This window comes from Podarcis filfolensis, assembly GCF_964270895.1.
Source record: "Podarcis filfolensis genome assembly, chromosome: 6".
NCBI lineage: Eukaryota > Metazoa > Chordata > Lepidosauria > Squamata > Lacertidae > Podarcis > Podarcis filfolensis.
The window spans coordinates 1572095-1591398 of record NC_139609.1 but is presented as its reverse complement, the minus strand read 5'-3'; the positions used below and the strand labels follow the sequence as shown (position 1 = coordinate 1591398).

The 19304-nt window shown below is 43.5% G+C and overlaps 1 protein-coding gene across 3 annotated transcripts; it reads left to right on the top strand.

Annotated features, from left to right (window-relative positions):
* Positions 1-73: 73 nt before the first annotated feature.
* On the top strand, positions 74-15410 carry TSEN15 (tRNA splicing endonuclease subunit 15). Of its 3 annotated transcripts, XR_014549839.1 has the most exons (7): positions 122-262; positions 4198-4279; positions 5845-5980; positions 12026-12819; positions 14142-14268; positions 14858-14965; positions 15066-15410. XR_014549839.1 is itself a non-coding variant. In XM_083621498.1 (4 exons), exons 1-4 carry the CDS (start codon positions 137-139, stop codon positions 12231-12233), a joined length of 552 nt encoding a protein of 183 aa, XP_083477624.1. In that variant the 5' UTR covers positions 93-136; the 3' UTR covers positions 12234-12328. The 3 variants fall into 3 exon arrangements, 1 of the variants encoding a protein (XP_083477624.1); XR_014549838.1 differs by lacking the exon at positions 14142-14268 and having other exon boundaries at positions 74-262; XM_083621498.1 differs by lacking the exons at positions 14142-14268; positions 14858-14965; positions 15066-15410 and having other exon boundaries at positions 93-262; positions 12026-12328.
* Positions 15411-19304: the final 3894 nt, after the last annotated feature.

Below are 19304 nucleotides of genomic sequence, written 5' to 3'. Positions count from 1 at the left end.
AGGAGCCGCCGCGTCGCTTCGCCCGCCCGCTGGGCAGGGAGGGAGGGGGAACCTTAGCGCCGGGCCGCGTGTTCCGCGGGGGACCCCGAGCGCCGAGACACCGCGCGGAGCGAAGCCGCGTGGCGCGCGAGAGGCCATGGCGGGCGCGGCGGAAAGCGGCGCGTCGGGCGGCCCAAGGTCTTCCCCGGCGGGCGCCGCTCAGTCCCGTCCGGAGGAGGCGGCGAGGACTCTCGGCGGGAGCCGGCGGGAGGATCACCCTGCGGTCGGTATAGCCGGGGAACGGCCCGCGCTCGCTCCGCCCTGCCCTCCGCCGAAGAGGGACCGAGGCGCGCGGGGGCCCCTCTTGCGTTTCCGTCCCCCCGCCCGCCGGTCGGTCAGTTGCGGGTCCGGCCGCGAGGCGGGCGCGGGGGGCTGGGCAGGCCTTGCAGGGGCGCTGACGCGTAAGGCAGTTATTTCTGCCTTATAAATAACTATCCTGAACAGTTATTGACAAGATTGAGCTTGTATCCCGCCCTTCATCCGTAGATCTCTGGGTGGGTCATAACATAAAAATGCAAGATTAACAAAACCATAAAATACGCAAGAAAAACAAACAACAAGAAGAAAGTTATGAAAACATTGTCCCCATCCTGGAATCAGGAATGGACCTTGGTAATACAGCGGCACCCCGAGAGGACAAAATTTGCCTCCCCCCCCCAATCTTCTTTTCACAGTAACTCCTTCTGGAATAGTTGCCTTTTAATGCATCTTCTCAGTAGGTACCTGTATAAATAAGGGTGGTATTATTATTATTATTATTATTATTATTATTATTATTATTATTATTATTTGCCCCATTGGCTTAGTGCCCTGTAGTGTATAAATTGTGCTTTTAATGCATGTTACACACTGCACAATGTAATGTAAAAACATTTCCCTCACCCACCCTGCCCCAGTGAGGAATAAATATTATGAGGAGTGGTGTATAAATGCCTTTAAATAAGCAATTCGAATAAAAAACAGCAGAACCCTGCCTCCAGGCTTACAGTGTAAATAGACACAAGAAAAAAGGAAAGGGGGGTATTGTCAGTGGCACCTCTGGCTATGTGCAAAGTGCAGTGCTAGCTTTAAGTGTTTTTCAACCTGCAGCGAACAAAGCGAAAATCATTCCCTTCCCCACTTGCCGTTGATAATAGAACAGCTTGTTAATGGAAGTTGGAGGGAGAGTGTCTCTGACCATGCTTTCTGCTGGTTATGATCGTACTATACTATCCTTTGCCATGTGAAACTGCATCCACTGATGGGTGAATGGTTGGGTGTTAAGGGCTATACACCTGGTCCAAGGAAGAGCAAAGGAACGATAAAGTTGGCACAGCATTATGTAGGCACTTGTCACAGGTACATCTCTCTATTTAGTTATGCAGTGCCTATCGCCGTGCCAGGTGCCATACATGAATTAAGAGGGAGATGGTACAGACTTGCAGTTTAGTTGCACGTGACACATAAGGGAAAGAATCCAAAGGGAAGTGTGCCACATATCAATGAGTAAAAGTAAAATATATGTGTGCAATAGCTTCTTAGGTATTATGTCAAGGGACAAAGAGCAATTTGGACATGTGGAGCAGCAAGATAAAATCAACAAATAAAATGAACAAAAAATGTTCAGGATAAATAAGCAATAGAGCAGGGTTTCCCAAGCTTGGATCTCCAGCTGTTTTGGACTACAATTCCCATCATCCCTGACGACTGGTCCTGCTAGCTAGGGATGAAGGGAGCTGTAGTTCAAAAACAGCTGGAGACCCAAGTTTGGGAAACCCTGAACTAGAGTGAAGTAACATGTATATGTGACCCAGCTCTGTAGTTTTATAGAGAAGCCCCTCAAACAGCCAAGTTTACTGGACAAGTAGCTTTGCACCCTTGACTGACTGACCTCAAATTCTGCCATGCCCTGGTGCAGGTTCATCTCTGGACTAGAGATGAAATAGCAGTTATACTGAACTCAAGAATCGTAAGAATGATCCAAATATTCCACATTCGCTAACAGCAATCCTGTAAGAAAGGTCAACAGTATTTGCATACTGCAGATGACAAGCCAAGAGGAGTAGTGTCCTGCTAAAAGGAATATACTGTGTTTATGGCTGAGGCATTTAAAATCATTTTTTAGTTTAGAAAGAAGATAAGGAGGATGGGACATGATAGAGGTGCGTGATGTCAAGAAAGGGGATAGAGAAATGTTTTTATCATACTGCGACCCAGAGCCATCCAAAGAAGGTGGGAGATCTAGGACAGATGAAAGGGAGTACTTCTTCACATAGTTCATGCTTACTTAATATGGAATTTGCTACCACAAGATGTAGAGATGGCCACCAGATTGAGTGGCTGTAAAAGAGAATTAGACAAATTTCTATAGTAGCTGTATACAACCTCAGAGTCTCAGACAAGGTACCCCATTGAGTACCACCAGTTACTGGGGAACAACAGCAGGAAAGGGCTGCTGTGCTCATCTCCTGCTTCTGGGCTTCTGACAGGCGTCTGGCTGGGAAACAGGATGTTGGATAAGATAGGACTTTGGTCTGACCCCGAAGAGCTCTTTTCATGTTCTTAACTAATCTGAATCTCATCTTGCAGATGCCTTCTTAGATTCAGGCTCTAACTCTTCTTATAAAACCCTTCTGATTTCAGTGAGTCTTTAAGTATGGAAACAGTATTCAGGATTGGAGCACAAAGAGTCTGTAAAGAATCAGAAAGCTTCATGTTCAGCTCAAATATTTGTAAGAGCAGTAACTTTTAATACACTTAACTTTCTATTCAAGTGTAAGAAGTTTTACAGGACCCTCTGCAATAGTTCTCTGCCTGAGCTGGGTCAACAATCTCCTCCCCCCGCATCAGAATGCAGAACTCCATGATCTGATGTGATTTTTACTGAAATAACCCTCTTATGAGTTTGGCATATTAAAAGAGAGCTTATTTTGATGGTTGTGTAACACAAGCCACCAGAGGTTTAAGAAAGTATTAGCTTGTTCAAGCTTATAAAATGCAAACTTTACAACTCGGATATTTTGCTTTTTTGATATGAAGAAGGAATCAAGCTCTCTATAGTGATCAAGGCATTATAATATGATTATACTGTGCCAGGTGCAGGTGAAGCTTGCAGCATGTCCCTAGCAGTGCTGCGATTTTACATTTGCACAGCATCAGCTGTGTGTGTCGGGTACCCAGCGCTTAAACAGGGAACCTCATGTGTGGAAGCTGGTTCCTAATATGACAAACAGGGTTGTGCAACATTGTCCTCTGTAACTGGCAGGCAGCAGGAAGGTGCTGCATCAGGGACAAGGAGCCTCTGGCCCCCCACAACGCCCATCAGCCCTGACTTTGCTGGCTGAGGCTCAAAGGAGTTGAAGTCCAAGATCATACGCAGGTGCCACAGAAACCCCACCCCTGCTCTGTATTAGCCAGCCCTGGCAAAAGTACCAGGAGCCTCACCTTCTGGCCCTGGCTAGTCAACAGAAAAGTACCTTCTGGCTCCAGCTGAACCCGTGTGATATAGTGGTTAGAGTGCTTTGCTAGACCCTGGGAAATCCAGATTCACATCCCTAGTAAGACATGAGGAATGCCAGGTGACTATCCCCATCTCTCAGCCTAACCTACCTCACAGGGTTATTGTGAGGTTAACATAGAGGGGAGGAAGAACCACATTTGCCGCCTCAAGCTCCTTGGCAGAAAGATGAGATATAAATGCAGCAAGTAAATACATTGCTGTGGCAGTTATTTATAAATAGCAGTTCTAGCAATGGATATTCCAAGTTCAGTTTCAGATACAGCTGCTTGCTGCCCCCTTCCTGTCTCAGGGACTTGCCAAAACACAGATTTAAAGCAGTCCCTGCACAGTAGGCTTGGGACAGAACTGGCCCTGTTTTATGAACAATCAGCGTTGCTAAATCATGCCCCTCCCCTTCCAAAATACTAAACTGCACCTTTTGGGAGACAGTTTTATTGGCATTTTCAAAACATGACCTGCAAGTCTTTTAACAGACTATCTAGCAGTAAATCCATTAACAGGCCTGAAAAAAACTGTGTGTGATGTGCTTTTTGGGGGGTTCTTCCAAACGTCTCTAGAGTTGATGGGAAAACACTTTCAAAATATTGTGGATAAAACTGCTTGAATTTTGTTGCATTGCAGTAGCTTTTACATCTATTGCTTACTATCGTGTCTTTCAGCTCACAGGGATGATGTCGTTGGATGTGGCTGACAGCAGTTGTGTGCATGCTGCTTTCTTAGTTTACTTAGACCTCTTAGAAGGTAAGTTAATGGAGGCAGCTTCAAAGGCAGACTGAGGAATAAAAAATCCAAGCTGCTAAGGCATATCATTTGGTTTAAAAACAGTGCCAATAACGCCCTTTGTGTACTCTTACAATACCTTGGACTTTTGCAGACATCACTTGAGCCTGTCTGCACTTCTGAATTGTCCCATCTTGAACCCACCTAACTTCCCACCTAACTTCTAACTTGCATTGGATGTTTCATTTTCAATTAATTTCACTTTTGATTTGTATACAGCCTTTCTATATTACTGTGCACAAGTGATAATAAAAACATAACTTTCAAATAAACAACTTATATAAAATAAAGTAATATTTAATAATCCCTTGGAATATAATAGTGCACAGTAAAATGAAATGTCAGCAACTAATAAACAGAAATTCACACTTTACAATACATAATAACTAAATATAATTAATAAAAACAACAGCAAGTCACAATGCATAAAATACCACATGTAAAAGGATCAAACTGAGAAACAAAAACCATACAGCTTACAAAATTATTTTAAAAGACAATCCCTGAACTCATCTTCTCACTTGCCAGCTGTTTCTGCTGTTCATGGTCTGGGAAAGGCTCCAAGGGCTGGAGGATGGGGCAAGGCAGGTGGAAAAAGCCGCTGCCTGGTGGCCAGTGCAAAGTCTCTCTCCCCTCGACTCTGCATATCAGTGTTACAATGCCCAGCCCCACAGAGCCCAACATACCTGTAGTGACTGTCCTCTCCCCATCAGGCGGAGGTGGTGTCACACATGAGCTTGATATAGTTAGATTCACATCTTCATAGGATTTTTGTTGGTTTCATTAAAACATACAGCAGTAGTCGCACACTGATGATTCCCCCTTGCAAGCTGTTAGAGAAAATAGATCAGTTAGATAGCTGATAGTCACCCAGGTGAGTCTCCACCTCCCACCCACCCCTTGTAACTTCACGTCAAATATGACTAGCACTATGTGTCCTGGGTACACGCAAGATCCCTCTCTCATACAGCCATCTGCACAATCATGGCCATTGTGGTGGTGTGGATAAATTACTGGAACTGGACCAAAATGAACCTGACACATATCCCTACTTGAACGACTTACCCAAGGTCACTAAATGAGCTTCATGGCTCTCTCTCAGAAGATGGTTGTGAGAGTGAATAAGGATAGGAACATAGGATGGTGCCTGTCAGATCCCTGGTCCATCTAGCTCAGGATTGTCTGCTCCGACTGGCAGCAACTCTAGGTTTCAGGCAGCGAGTCATTGCCAGCCATAGCTGGAGGTACTGGGGACTCAAGCTGAGACCTTCTGCATGCAGAGTAGATGCCCTGACCCTGGTCTGTGTTCTTCCCCAAGAACTCTTGAAGGAAGAGAGAAATCTAATACAGTATCTAAATATACTCTAGGTGTGTCACTTGTTCTGTGGTTTGTTTCAGACTTTTCTGTCTCTTCCTGCAAGACGCCTTGAGTCTTCCTTTAGAAAAAGGTGTTTAAGAAATCCAGTGAACCAAACTGAATGCTATTTTTTATTTAGTTCATTCTCATTTTGCTGCTGTTCCTTCAGCTAGGAACTGGCATGAGGTGTCCTACATTGGCCTTGCGGAATTCCAGCTTGTGTGTCTCTGTGGACGAGAGAGAGAAACGGATGGTTTTCAAGTGGTGGTGCCAACTCCTGTCCACGTGTCAATTAGCCATGAGAGGTGAGCAAGGATCCACAGAGGCTTTGGTTTTGAGTTTATTTTAGCCAAACCAAACATAGGTTGGCAATGCTCAAGGCTGTTTTGCTCCTGCAGTTTTGCTTGGCAAAGCTTGGTGAAACCATAGAAGCTACCTTTGAAGATTGTTTTAAAACTTTGGCTGGTTCAGAATATAACAAGCAGGACTCACTCAATGGAACACAACTTGCAAAAAAAATCTTCACCAGCTGCTAGCTTGTTTCTGAGCACATTTCAGATATAAATGTAAATCTCATCTCTTGCCTTCCTGGGAGGTTTAAAGGACTGGGTCTCAAGTGGGCATTAATAAAAAATTAAAAAATTCCAGATGCTGATTTCTAGATCCAGGGCCAATTCAGTGGTACCTCAGGTTACATACGCTTCAGGTTACAGACTCCGCTAACCCAGAAATAGTGCTTCAGGTTAAGAACTTTGCTTCAGGATGAGAACAGAAATTGTGCTCTGGTGGTGCAGCGGCAGCAGGAGGCCCCATTAGCTAAAGTGGTACCTCAGGTTAAGAACAGTTTCAGGTTAAGAACGGGCCTCCAGAACGAATTAAGTACTTAACCCGAGTTACCACTGTATCTGTATAAAACAGTGGCAGAATTGTGGACTTGCGCAGTTTAGAAAATTTCCTTCTTGTACCCCAGGATCAGATGGTTTCCAGATCACTGTTGGCTTTTGTCAGTGACATGGGAAAAGAATACCAAATCCTGATTCCTTATGTGTTGGCAGGCACCCACAAATCTGTTGAAACATGCTTTTAGTTACTGGAGTTACAATATCACCAATGCATCTTTGACTATTTCATTAAGCTTTTCATTCATGTAGAGTTTCTATAAATTTGTGTGGTGGTGATGCTGTTTGCTCTGTCTTTGGCATTCCGCTAAAAGATGACATTCTTGGGATGGCAAAGGGTGAATGAATTACATTGATTGAAGGTCCACTTGGCAACCAGTCTTTCTAATAGGGCAAACATTGAATGTGTGATTTCTCTCAAGCCTGCTCTGTCTGTTTCATTCTCAGCTGCCAAATGACTCCACTTAAGAACTTGTGCCCAGTTCTCCTATGCAGCTGCAGTTGTGCACACCATCATAAATACTAACAGTGAATTAGTTTGCCATGTGTAGATCCTTATGCAACCCAAACAGTCTCGGCTGTGCAGAAGTGGGCGATAGCAGCAGTTTTGGAGAAGCCCAGTATTTGTAAAGAACACAAAGTTGTTTGGGGTGGGGTGTGGAAATCCAAAAGCAGCTCAGTGAGGGCTCAGCATACATAATGGACACAGAATACTGACTGTCTTGGTGGGGTGGTGGTGGAACAGAATGGAATGGAATATCCTGGAAATGGAATATCCTGGAATGGAATATCCATGGTTGACTGGTCAGAATCTGGAACATCAGTGCTCCGCAGTGCTAATTTTGTGGCAAGTCCAACTTGGCTTCCCTCATTCCTCAAACCAGGGTTTGTCATCTTGCTTAAAATTTGGATTCATGAGGATCCAATGACTCACTATTTTGAATAACTTGCATGGGAGTGTATTGCTTCATAATTCAGGGAAGCATTTGAATCCTCCCCAAACATTGAATCATGTGAGTCTTTGGACTGAGCCAATCACACATCAGCTGGAAGATGGTGTTGCACATGATGGCAATGAGGACACAGGGCTAGGTCTACATATTCCTTCTTTTTTGACATTTTAATATTCAATTTCACTTTTAACATTTATCATCATACATAAATCAAAATCGTTTTACAAATAGGATTCTCGGAATCCTGGAACTTCCCTGTAGCCCTCCATGGTTTCCCCAGATAATCTTTTCCAAACTGCATTGTATCGTATTCTCCGTATTTTCTTGAAACTCAGTTTTTATCATAGTTCTCTCTTCATTGCAAGTGTTGTCAAAATCCTGCCAATGTTTTCAATTGTTTACAGTGTTCTTTGAAATAACTTCCCCCAATCTTTATTAAATTTATTGTCCTTTTGATCTCTGATTTTCCCGGTCATTTTCGCTAATTCGGCATAGTCCATCATCTTCAGCTGCCATTCTTCTTTTGTAGATAGATTGTCCTCCTTCCATCTTTGGGAAAGTTTCATATCCCCAAATATTTCACATTTTTTCCTATTGATAATTCCAGGGTGTTTTTGTAATTCCTTTTGTTGTTGTTCTGTCATATTTTGTACCAACAATTTGGTTTTTGTTTGTTTGTTTGTTTGTTTAGCTTAAATCCTGCTACCCAGCCAAACCCCAAAATTCTATCCAAGACCCTTGGTAAACTTTTTGACGGGTCTTCTACTGTTACCACCAAATCATCCACAAAGGCTTTCAGTTTGTATGCTTTGCAACCCAACGTACCGTATTTTTCGCCCCATAGGGCGCACCGGCCCATAGGAAGCACATAGTTTTTTTGGGGGGGAAATAAAGGGAAAAAAATTATTCCCCCCCCAGGCACAGGGCTCCCCGCTGTCCCCCGAGCTTGTGGGGCTGGCGGCGGGGAGAAGCGCACTTCTCCCCGCCGCCAGCCTCCAAACCAGGTCGGGGAACCGAAGCCCGGGGCGCGCTGTGCAGCGTGCCCTGGGCTTCGAGATGCAGGCTGCTATCCGCAAGCCTAGGGAGCACCGACCCCTCTCGCTCTCCAGGCTTCAGCGAAAGCCAGCATTCGCCCCATAGGACGCACACACATTTCCCCTTCATTTTTGGAGGGGAAAAGGTGCGTCCTATAGGGCGAAAAGTACGGCAATACTTTTTATTTCATCATCTGAGCTTTTACATCTTGCCAGTGTTTCTAAGACTAATATAAACAGCAATGGAGACAGGGAACATCCCTGTCTTGTCCGTTTTGCAATTTTACATTTTTCTGTTGTCACATTATTCACTATCAACATAGCCTGTTGTTCTGAATAGATTGCATCTATTCCCCTCTGAAATGATTATCCAAAATTCATCATCTCTGTCGTTTTTTCATAAACATCCAGGACACATTATCAAAGGCCCTCTCTGCATCTGTGAGCATTAGTACTGCTTGCTTATCATTCCTGGCCTCCAAGAGGCCTACATATTCCCACTGGTTCCTTCATACATTCAGAAATGAATACTTGAATAGGGCTAATGTGGTGGGACAGTTCTCATGTTTGTCCATATAATACGTGTGTTAATTTAGCTTCTGTAGCTTACATGGGCAATATTTTGTATCTGCCTGCTCAGTTTCAGTGCTGTGTTCTGCACCTACAATGGTGATCTTCGTGGCAATCTTCGTGCTTCAGAGACAGGACAAGCCATGATAACAAACCAGCTATCCTGGGTCAGACTCTTGTCATAGGCTACAAAATACAGAAGGAAATTAGAAATCTTTCAGTGGGCACTCAAACTGGGAGACTGAGGAACATTACAATAAGAATGATTGGGCATTCTGAAAGCATCCACAGGAAGACTTTTTTGTAAGCATTTCCTGGCCTGGAGATTTGCAGATCACACCTAGTAATGGGAGATTTTGCTCTAGTGCTTTTCAGCTTGGGCTGAATCCTCAGCCTCTGTGTTCAAAAGTGAACCAAAGCCTCATAATTGCCACACATGGCCTGCCTGAATGATTAACATTCAAAACGTGTCTAATTTCAAATATTATTTCAGCAGAGAGGAAATAAAAGTTACAGTAACACTGACATCTTATTTTGGCAATGCTTAAATTAATGAGCTCATTACTCCAGCTCCCCAGTAGCCATCAGGAGGAAGCTTTGAAATACTCATACTAGTAATTTGAGCATTTCAGACTATCTTTGGCTCTTAATGAATACAGTCTTTAACCTTCCTTAAGGGGCTGGTTTTTTTTGCCAAAAGCCATCATTTTACTTTGCACACTTCTTATTTGGGGCTTTCTCTTATGTTGGTGCCCAGCCTCAGCAATTAAATCAGAATTTAGGGCTGAAACACACACATGCTAGGAAGTAAGTCCTATTGAAATCAGTGGGACTTCCCACTTGACATGTCCTGTAAATGATTGATTATTGTAGTAATATTTTAGTATTTTTTTTTAGTAAATTGCAGCAATTTTGTTTCATTTGGGATTGTGCTAGTCACTGTATACTCCAGGGCTAGCTGGTGCTGACCTTAAGAATTTCAGGGGTTGAAAAGGGTCAGTGTGAGTTCTATGGAAAGAGTCACTGCTTCCATCTGCGCCTCCCCCTCGGGTATTTCTGTATTTTGTCCCGCAGTGCTTTTGAAGTGGAAAATGCTTCTGGCAAATTTGTGTGTTATTCTATCAACCTGAGACATATCTTATCCCCATCCCCGTTCATGACAGATGTGCTATACAATGCCTTCAGTGTAATTGGAGATGAAGAGCTTCAGTAAGAGTTCCTTCCCTGTTTCTATAACAAATAACTTCTGTAGAAGTACAGCTTATCAGGAATTCCGTACGTTGGCCCCAACAATGCTGCCTTCAGGCAGTGGAAGTGCTGACTTCCTTATTTCCAGAGATTTATTCTCTAGATCATATCCAGCGCAGAGTGGACACACATGGTTGTATGTCAGATGAAGTAGCCATTGCATTTTTGATGCCAACTCATGGCATTTTTGAGCTGGCCTCAATTAGGAAAATCCAGTTACCAAGGATATGACCTCTAGAACTTACTTGGTATCTTTCAGTTTTTTGCCTTCACTCTGTGCCTTGAATACTGCTGCTCTGGAATGCAGAAGGAGCTGAGTTTTTAAGTTTAGTCTTCATAACATGGTAGAGACAGGTGGCTTTTGTGTCTGGGAATCCTGTCCCCCCCACAGGGGCTGTTGGAGAGGCAGCCTGCAGGGAGTCTGAGCTGTCTCCTGAGCTGAATCTGGGACTTGGTGCATGCAAAGCATTTGCTCTACCACTGGGCCGCAGCCCTTCTTCAAAGAAGCATCTACTTTCTCATTTGTATTCCTCTCTGGAATTCAACAAAAATGGCTTTCACAATCCCTAAACGCTTAGAGGAGGGGAGGCTGAGAAATCCCCCTGCCCCCACCTCTGTGTTGACCCTTGCTTGGCATCAGCATACCAGCTGCTGCCCTTTGACTTCATAGTGTGCAGCTGCCTCAGCTAGCGGGCGATTTCCATTATGAAGGCTCATTGGCAGTCATCGCAGGAGAGAAGTAACGCTCAGCTGCTGCCTGCCACCCTTTTGAAGGGTGCTGCATTCTGCAAAGTGGCAGGTTCTTCGGCTGCCAGGAGTCCTCATGGGAAGGTGATAAGGAACAGAGGAGAAAAAAGTACAGGGAACCTGCAAACGGCGCAGGGAACCATATTCTACACTGTGCCAGGATGTAATAAGCCGGAGACCCAAGTTTGGTAAACTCTGCTTTAGAGTAACGGGGGTGGGGTGGGGTTTGAGTGAATCTGAAATATTTTAATTATGCAGATACATTCATGTTGTGTAATTTACCTAACTTTCTTATATGACGATGATTCTGCAATCATGGCTGCTATCTGTTCAACCTTATATTCTATTATTATTAAGCTAATCGTATTCCATAACTCTGGAATCTTATCTAAACCAGTGGCCATTGCCACCACAATTATACCAAAGGGAAGCTGCGTGTGCCCTTTAGTGCACGGTAGCCCCACCTAATAACTAGATTTGTGGCAGGTTAGCATTGAAAACCTTTTCCTCTGGAAGGGCTCCAGTGTAATAATAATAATAATAACAACACATTTTTATTTATACCCCTCCCTAGCTATTCCCACAGTGACGGGGAAAGCTGCTTTTGTTGCACCGCTATCAGTCATCCATCTTTTAGAGGCATGGGAGCCCCATCACAAAAAAGAAAAGAAAATAGGTGGCAATCCTATTGATAAATTTGTCAAAAAGGCTGGCAGGCACTGTTGGGTTTCTTTGATAGCAGAAGCATGCAAGATTTACTCTGAGGATATTTGATTTACTCTGAGTTCTTTTTTAGATACTTAAAGAAGAACTATTATTAACTTGATCTGTTTGTAGATTGACTGTGAAATTTAAACAAAGTAAGCAGAATTGCTGGAGTCTTTTTTTCTTTCTTTCAGGTTGAGACAGATCATGAAGAGATCATATACTCTGAAGGATGAACCTGATTCTCCGCTCTCTATCACACTGGCCATAGTTGAATCAGACTCCACAATAGTCTACTATAAACTGACACATGGTTTTGTAACCCCAGACCCTCCTGACGATACTGAATACATGGATGATAAGCAGTGGAGGAAGAAAAGAAAGAGGTTTATGAGACGATAGGAAAATAGACTACTGTGTTAGCTCTGGATTACATCAAATCTCTAAACCAATCTGGAACTGTGTATGTGAATTAAAAGGTGCAATTGGGAGCTGAACATCTGCTTTGAAAATCCTTAATTAGGTCTGAGAATTGTAATAAATGGGAACATCAAAGGTGCCATGGACCAATTCAAGAATCTGTCCTCTCCTCATCAGAAAGTTCAAGCTAGTAGACTACTTGAAAATACCTTTTTTTGGGTAACAAAACCATTTTCCACCCTTTGTTCCTGATTCAGTCATTGTCCCAAAGGCACCTAAGAGTACTTAGTTTTATAAATCATTGACTTTCTCTAGCAAATTCCTTTGTGCGTGTCCCTATTAAAGTATTCACAGCACCTGCTATATTAAATTGCTTGATTGTAGGTCCCTTGCTGAGTGAAGCAATCCTCCACAAAGTTTGCTATAGTTCATGCTCATAAGAAGGCGACGCACACTCCCGCCCACCCTTTGGGTCGAAATGTGCTGCAGCTGGAAAAAGATGACTTCACTGCTGACTGTTGCTACTGCCAAAACTTTGGAAGGCATGGTCCAGTCCAGTGAACTGAAGGTGAGTTTAGCACTTGTTTATGTAGAGGTTTTTATGCGCTCAAAGCACTTTATGCATTATCTCGATGTTTTTTTTTTACAACAACCCTGTAACATAGGCCCATATTGTTAGCCCCATGTTGCATTCAGGGGGACTGAATGAAAGTGGCTTGTTTAAGGTCAGCTGCTAACTTAATGAATAAGGTAAGACAGTCAGAGCAGGAACTTCCTGGCTTTTTTTTTATCCTGAAGTTTTTAACAAGAAGTCCAGTGAGAAAAGTGGCTAAAAACATGGGGTAATTGCCACTATTTGACACTGTCATGTAGGCTTAGTGTACAAGTAGCAGGACAAATTCTCAACAAACAAACATCACCATATGTTCTCTGTACGTTTTGGGCAAACATCAGCAAGAATGCTAAATAAACAGCCAGGTCTGGAAGTGCCCTATAAATTTCACATCCATGCATGTATGGTACTGCTTCCTGTCAGTTTGTTCAGCTGCAAAGTGGTGGGGCTGAGTGGACATTTCCCCAGCTTTTATCTCCTACCAACCCTGCACCTCTCCCCCCTTGCAATAGTTCAAATGGTGACCCTTTAGTTTGGACTCCCCCCCCCACAGCACCTCTTGGTTTAGTAGTGACTGAAATAGTTCGTTTATTATTGGAGGCACTTTATTTTATCTACAAAACATCATCTACACATTGAACAAGTGGCTAACAGTAGGATGTGTTGCCAGTTTTTAAAATAATCTATAGTTGGAGGCAGTAATGTTTCTGAATATCAGTTGCTGATCCCCCCCCCTTCTATAAGCCTGAGAGGCAAATAAGGGGCAAAATATGATAGAGACTCTGTTGCTGTTGGTGCTGGGGGAACTGGCCTCAATAGCTCTTTACGTAAGAGCGTGGCTGCTGGATCAGGCCAAGGGCCCATCAAGTCCAATATCTTGCTCTCACAGTGGCCACCCAGGTGCTTATGGGAAGCCCTCAAGCTCCTGAGCACAGCAGCTGTCTTTACTCCATTTTCCAGTTGGTGGAGGTAGAATATAGCCCCCAGGGTTGGTATTTGCCCACGGCTTTCAAGAAAGAGTTAAGATGCATAATAATAGGATGTGTCCTTAGGGTCAGGGACCTCCAGTTACCTCAGCCTATCCTAAGTTTTTATCCTAGGACCCCTCCAGACATCCTTTTATTGTGCATTCACAATAATTTGTGCCTGTGATGGTACTGGGACAGCTGCATGCAGTCCTGCTTTCAATACTATTTGTGGCTCAAAAGGTTTGGGCAGATACACTGCTTCATTTCCAATTGGTGAGTGTCCTGTACCTTCCTGCTTTTATACTACAGATCTTCCAGGATGTGGTTATTTCACGCCACTGTTGCTGCACTACAGCGGAAGCGTGCCCCTCCAGGTAGCAGTCATGCTGGGGAAGCATCACAGAACATCTGACAAAGCAGACAGGGGTATGGATGGGTCAGTATGAATCTACCACTAATGCACTGTTGTGCCAATGACACATTGCGGATGTGCCCACAGTAAACCCCACCAGTCTGGAAGGGTCCATAGTTTGTGTGCTTTTTCTTTGATCAAGTTATTATATTTAATGATTCTGTCAACTGTATGATTTAAATTCCTGGTTTACTCACCTGGCTCTAGAATGAGTTCTTGCCCCTGACATATTCTAATAGCAGGCATGTCAGTCCCTATCTAACAAGTAGAGTCGTCTTCCCCAAGCTGGTACCCTCCAGATGTTTTGGGCTATACTTCCCATCAGCTCCAGCCTACATGTCCAATGATCAAGGATGATGGGAGTTGTAGGCCAAAAAATCCAGAGCACCCTAGATTGGGGAAGGAGTCAGTTGCTTCCCTGTCTTCTGAGAAACCTGATGGTGTCAGATCTTTCTTTTTGATCACTAGAGTTTCTTCTTGTTCTTTTGTAAGTTTGGCTTGAAACAACTCATGCAAATTGTATGTGTTTTTAAATCCGTTAACATTTCTCATGTGGCCAAGGACCACACAGGCATGTTTTCAAGCACAAAGACTGCTTATGTTATGATTTCAGATTTGGAACTAAGGAACTGGAATACACTATTTCTCGGCTGTGTGAATTCAAGCTTAGTTAGGTCTACTAGGCTACAACGAGAAGCCTTTCAGGAGTTGGCAAGTTCCAGTAAGTATTTGCAGAAGTCTCTTTGTTAAGCTCATTGGGTTGTTTAAAAATCTGGATAATTTAGTTATTTTAAAGTAATTTTTTGATCTCATGCATACAGAGAAAAACAGAAAACACCTGGAGCTAAATGTAGACATCTGTATTACCACAATGCACCTTGGAACTTCCTATGCCATATGAAGCAACATGCACACAATATTCACTACAAGCGGAGACTTTGGACATCCAAAACACTGCAGAGGCAGAGAGAAAACAGTGATCGTGACAAATATGGATTCTTTTCAGGCTTTGATTTGTGTACTTTTGTTGCAACTACCTAGAAAGCTTCAAGATCTCTTAATATGTAATAGTTATGCTTGAATGTGTTTTATATCACTAGTCTTCAAGCAATGGTTCAGGACTTAAAGATTAGGAATGTAACCATGTCTAAAGTGAATCACTTTGACTTTGCTGTCACATTTTCTTCTCTGTCTCCTTTTGGTTTAGTGTTTTATTTTCCCCTTAAGAAAATGAAGAAAAGAGGAGGAAGTAAGAAAGTAGAAAGATGGGCATGCTTACTGAAAGAAAAGAAAAAAGAGAAATTTGGGTCCCATGTTGCAAGGTGGGCCTTGGGTCTGAAATTAATTTAGACCGCTGCTTTAAAGTAGTGTTGGGTTGCCTTCAGTTCTTTTTTTGCACTTTTTAACAGCACCTCCATAGTTGACCAACATATTCAAGCATGCGTGCACTCTCAGGATGTCATAGCAGTTAAAAAGGGTGTTGAGTGATCAACAGGAAGGCTGGTGCTCAGTGGCAGAAGCACTTGCTTTGCCCATGAAAGGTCCCAGGTTCCATCCCGGACGTCTCCTAGGAAGCCCTGGAAAGGCATCTGCCAGATAGTGTTGACAACACTCCCTTCGATGGACCAATGGCCTGACTTGATAGACATTTTCTATTGCTGTAAGCATGCACTGTTGCTTAAAATTTAGATCTAATCTTGATGAATCAGACTGAGGTCCACCTAGTCCAAAATACTGGGGACTAGGTACTTCCTCCTCTCCCCCACCCCCAAATGTGCCCAGAGACTCGCTGGTAGATGCGAGCCTACATTTAATGCATCATTTGGTAATTGAGAGTTGCAGCAATAAAATATGTCATTTCAGCTAATGGGGTAGGGATTGTGGAACATGAAAATTAAAAATTAAAAAGAAGCAGGTAGGAGAAGCTTAAATTTTCCCAGGGAAATAGCATCTTCTGCATGTAGTACTGATCTCCATTATGCACAAATACAGATTTTCAAGCCAGTTTAAACTGATTAGTTCAGGGTTCCTGCTTCTTAAACAACTGCAGAACAACTACTCCAAACCTCACTTGTCTAAAAATGGCTTCATGCTTTAACACTTGAAGCAACCATATTAGAGATCAAATTTTGTTTTATCTTGGTACACCTAAGACATTAGTTTTGCCTAATATATTGACTTTGTGGCAAATTATGTAACTGAAGTTGCAATATTTTGATCTCCCATCATCCTGTCTGCTGTAGTGTTTTTCCTCGATCCCTGCTTCTTATCGGTGGGACATTGTGAAGGAAAGAGGCTCATGGAGAGGTTAGAGCAGGTTGGCCATGGCAAGGATTGATCCATGTGACGGTCACCTCCAGGCTTGACTACTGTAATTCGCTCTACGCGGGGCTGCCCTTGAAGCTGTCCCTGAAACTCCAGCGGGTGCAGAATGCTGCAGCGAGGCTCTTCACGGGGTCTCTGCCATGGGAGCATATTCAACCAGTGCTTTTCCAGCTGCGCTGGCTCCCAGTGGAGTACAGGGTCAGATTTAAGGTGCTGCTTTTGACCTTTCAAGCCCTTCACAGCCTAGGACCCTCGTACCTACAGGACCGCTTCTCCTGGTCTGCCCCACGGAGAGCCTTAAGGTCCATAAATAGCAACACCCTAGTGGTCCCAGGCCCTAAGGAAGTTAGATTAGCTTCAACCAGAGCCAGGGCCTTTTCAACACTGGCTCCGGCCTGGTGGAATGTTCTGTCTCCTGAGACCAGGGCCCTGCGGGATCTGATTTCTCCACGCAGGGCCTGTAAGACAAGAGTTGTTCCGCCTGGCCTTTGGCTTAGAATCAGTTTGATTCCCTCCCCTTCTTTTTCCTTTCTCCTCCTGTGAAGAGGCTGCATCCTAATGTTTTAATGTTGTATTCTAATCTTTTTTTAAAATTGTATTTTAATCAACTTGTTTTCATTATTAGTTGTTAGCTGCCCTGAGCCCGGTCTTGGCTGGGGAGGGCGGGGTATAAATAATTTATTATTATTATTATTATTATTATTATTATTATTATTATGTGAAACTCCTTCGCTGGTCTTTTCAGAATTTATTTGGCTTCCCTGAACATTTCTCAGGGTCCCTCACCGCAAATTAAGGAGGAACTTCTCAACTGTGCTCCATGTTTTGCTTCAGGCAATATTTCTGTGGCATTTCAGCCTATAGCTGAAGTTTATCAAGTGTTTCTCATGAGCCACAGGTTCAAAGATCAAATAGCCAAGCGAAAAGGGATCTTAATTGTGCTGGAATGAGGGAGCTTCAGAACCCTCCAATGACAGCTACACTAGAGTAGCTGAATAAGTGTCTATGATTCATGGACCATCCCATTTTCTCTAGATTCTCTTTTAGCAGTCCCAAGCCAGGAGGCAAACATACACCTTCAGCAAAATCAAATCACAATTTATTTGTTGCAATTATCCTGTTGTGGGTTAGCTGATTACCTGTGCAATTTTTAATTATCTGTGTGCTGTTTCATTTGGGTCCCTGATTGCCTAATTGCTATGATTACTCAGTCAGTCAGTTTTATTGCGCATAGCCAAAGGCTGCCGCAATGTACACAGAATTATTCAACAATTAACAGAAAATATACTAGATTGATAAAAAAAACTTAAAACATTTATATTGTCAAGACATTACCTACTCTAAACTGAATAGCTGTTTGTATTCTTTTCGAGATACAGGTCAAGACAGGTAAAATTCAGGGGAGGTATCAGTGTACCCCACCCACATTTCCCCCGTCGTTTCCTGATATAATACACAGGTGACTCCCCACTTACACCGGGGATGTTCCGGGGCCCTAAGCACATGTGTGAAAGTGGGGAGCCCCCTGGAGAGTCCTCATGGCTTGCAAGGAGACCCTCCCCAGAGCCTAAAGAGAACACTGAAGAGTTTGGAGGCACAGCAGACGGGCTGCTGAGCCTCCCTGCCTAACAGCTGGTGTGTGGGGAAGCGGCTGCTGTTCTACCCCACATGTCAGTTGTTAGGCTGGGAGGCTGAGCAGCCCTGGGGAGGATCTCCTTGCAAGTCTGGAGGACTGTCAAGCTCTCTTCCGCCGCCTCTGGGTTCACGGTGCCACTCATGGGCGCAGTTGTGCACAAGTATATCGTGCGCAAGTGAGGAGTTGCCTGTAATTAATAAAACTTGAGTGATAAGAGCATTTATAGATGCATGCAGTGTGTCTGAGAAGTGATAGGCTGTAAACTTACCGTATTTTTGCTGTATAAGACGCACCCAACCGTAAGACGCACCTAGTTTTTAGAGGGGGAAAACAAGAAAAAAAATATTCTGAATCAAATGTTGTACTAAACTATTTAATAGACAACCGGTATATCACAATCATATTACAACCATGTAAAGTGAACAGCAGTCAACAGTGGCATTAAGAACCATCATCACTGTCATTAACAAATGAAGAGAGACTTTAAGGTTCGAGTACTCTTCTCGTCTTCTGTGAGCCCCAAGAACTCATCAGTGCTAGAGTCAGAATTTATGAAGCTCAGTTGCTCACAATCACTGACATCACTTTCTTCGCTATCTTTATATAAAATACCATCTTTGTTTCCATCCAAAGCATTGCTAGAGAGGTTAAAAGCAACAAAAAAGGCTTTTATGGGTATGTTCGTAGCAAAAGGAAGAACAAAGAAACAGTGGGGTCACTCAGAGGAGAAGATGGTGAAATGCAAACAGGGGACACAGAAAGGGCTGAACTCCTCAATGCCTTCTTTGCCTCAGTCTTCTCCGATAAAGAAAACAATGCCCGACCTGAAGAATTTGGAGCAAATGATTCAGCAGAGGAAACACAGCCCAGAATAACTAAGGAGATAGTACAAGAATACTTGGCTAGTTTAGATGTATTCAAGTCTCCAGGGCCAGATGAACTGCATCCAAGAGTATTAAAAGAACTGGCAGATGTGATCTCAGAACCACTGGCAGTCATCTTTGAGAATTCCTGGAGAACAGGCGAAGTCCCGGCAGACTGGAGGAGGGCAAATGTTGTCCCTATTTTCAAAAAGGGGAAAAGAGAGGACCCAAATAAT

Excerpts from the sequence above, each read along its gene's own strand:
- TSEN15 (XM_083621498.1), top strand. The coding sequence starts at position 137 with ATGGCGGGCGCGGCGGAAAGCGGCGCGTCGGGCGGCCCAAGGTCTTCC. Across the intron at positions 263-4,197 it reads GGCGGGAGGATCACCCTGCG|CTCACAGGGATGATGTCGTT; the intron begins GTCGGTATAGCC and ends CGTGTCTTTCAG. Across the intron at positions 4,280-5,844 it reads TTACTTAGACCTCTTAGAAG|CTAGGAACTGGCATGAGGTG; the intron begins GTAAGTTAATGG and ends CTGTTCCTTCAG.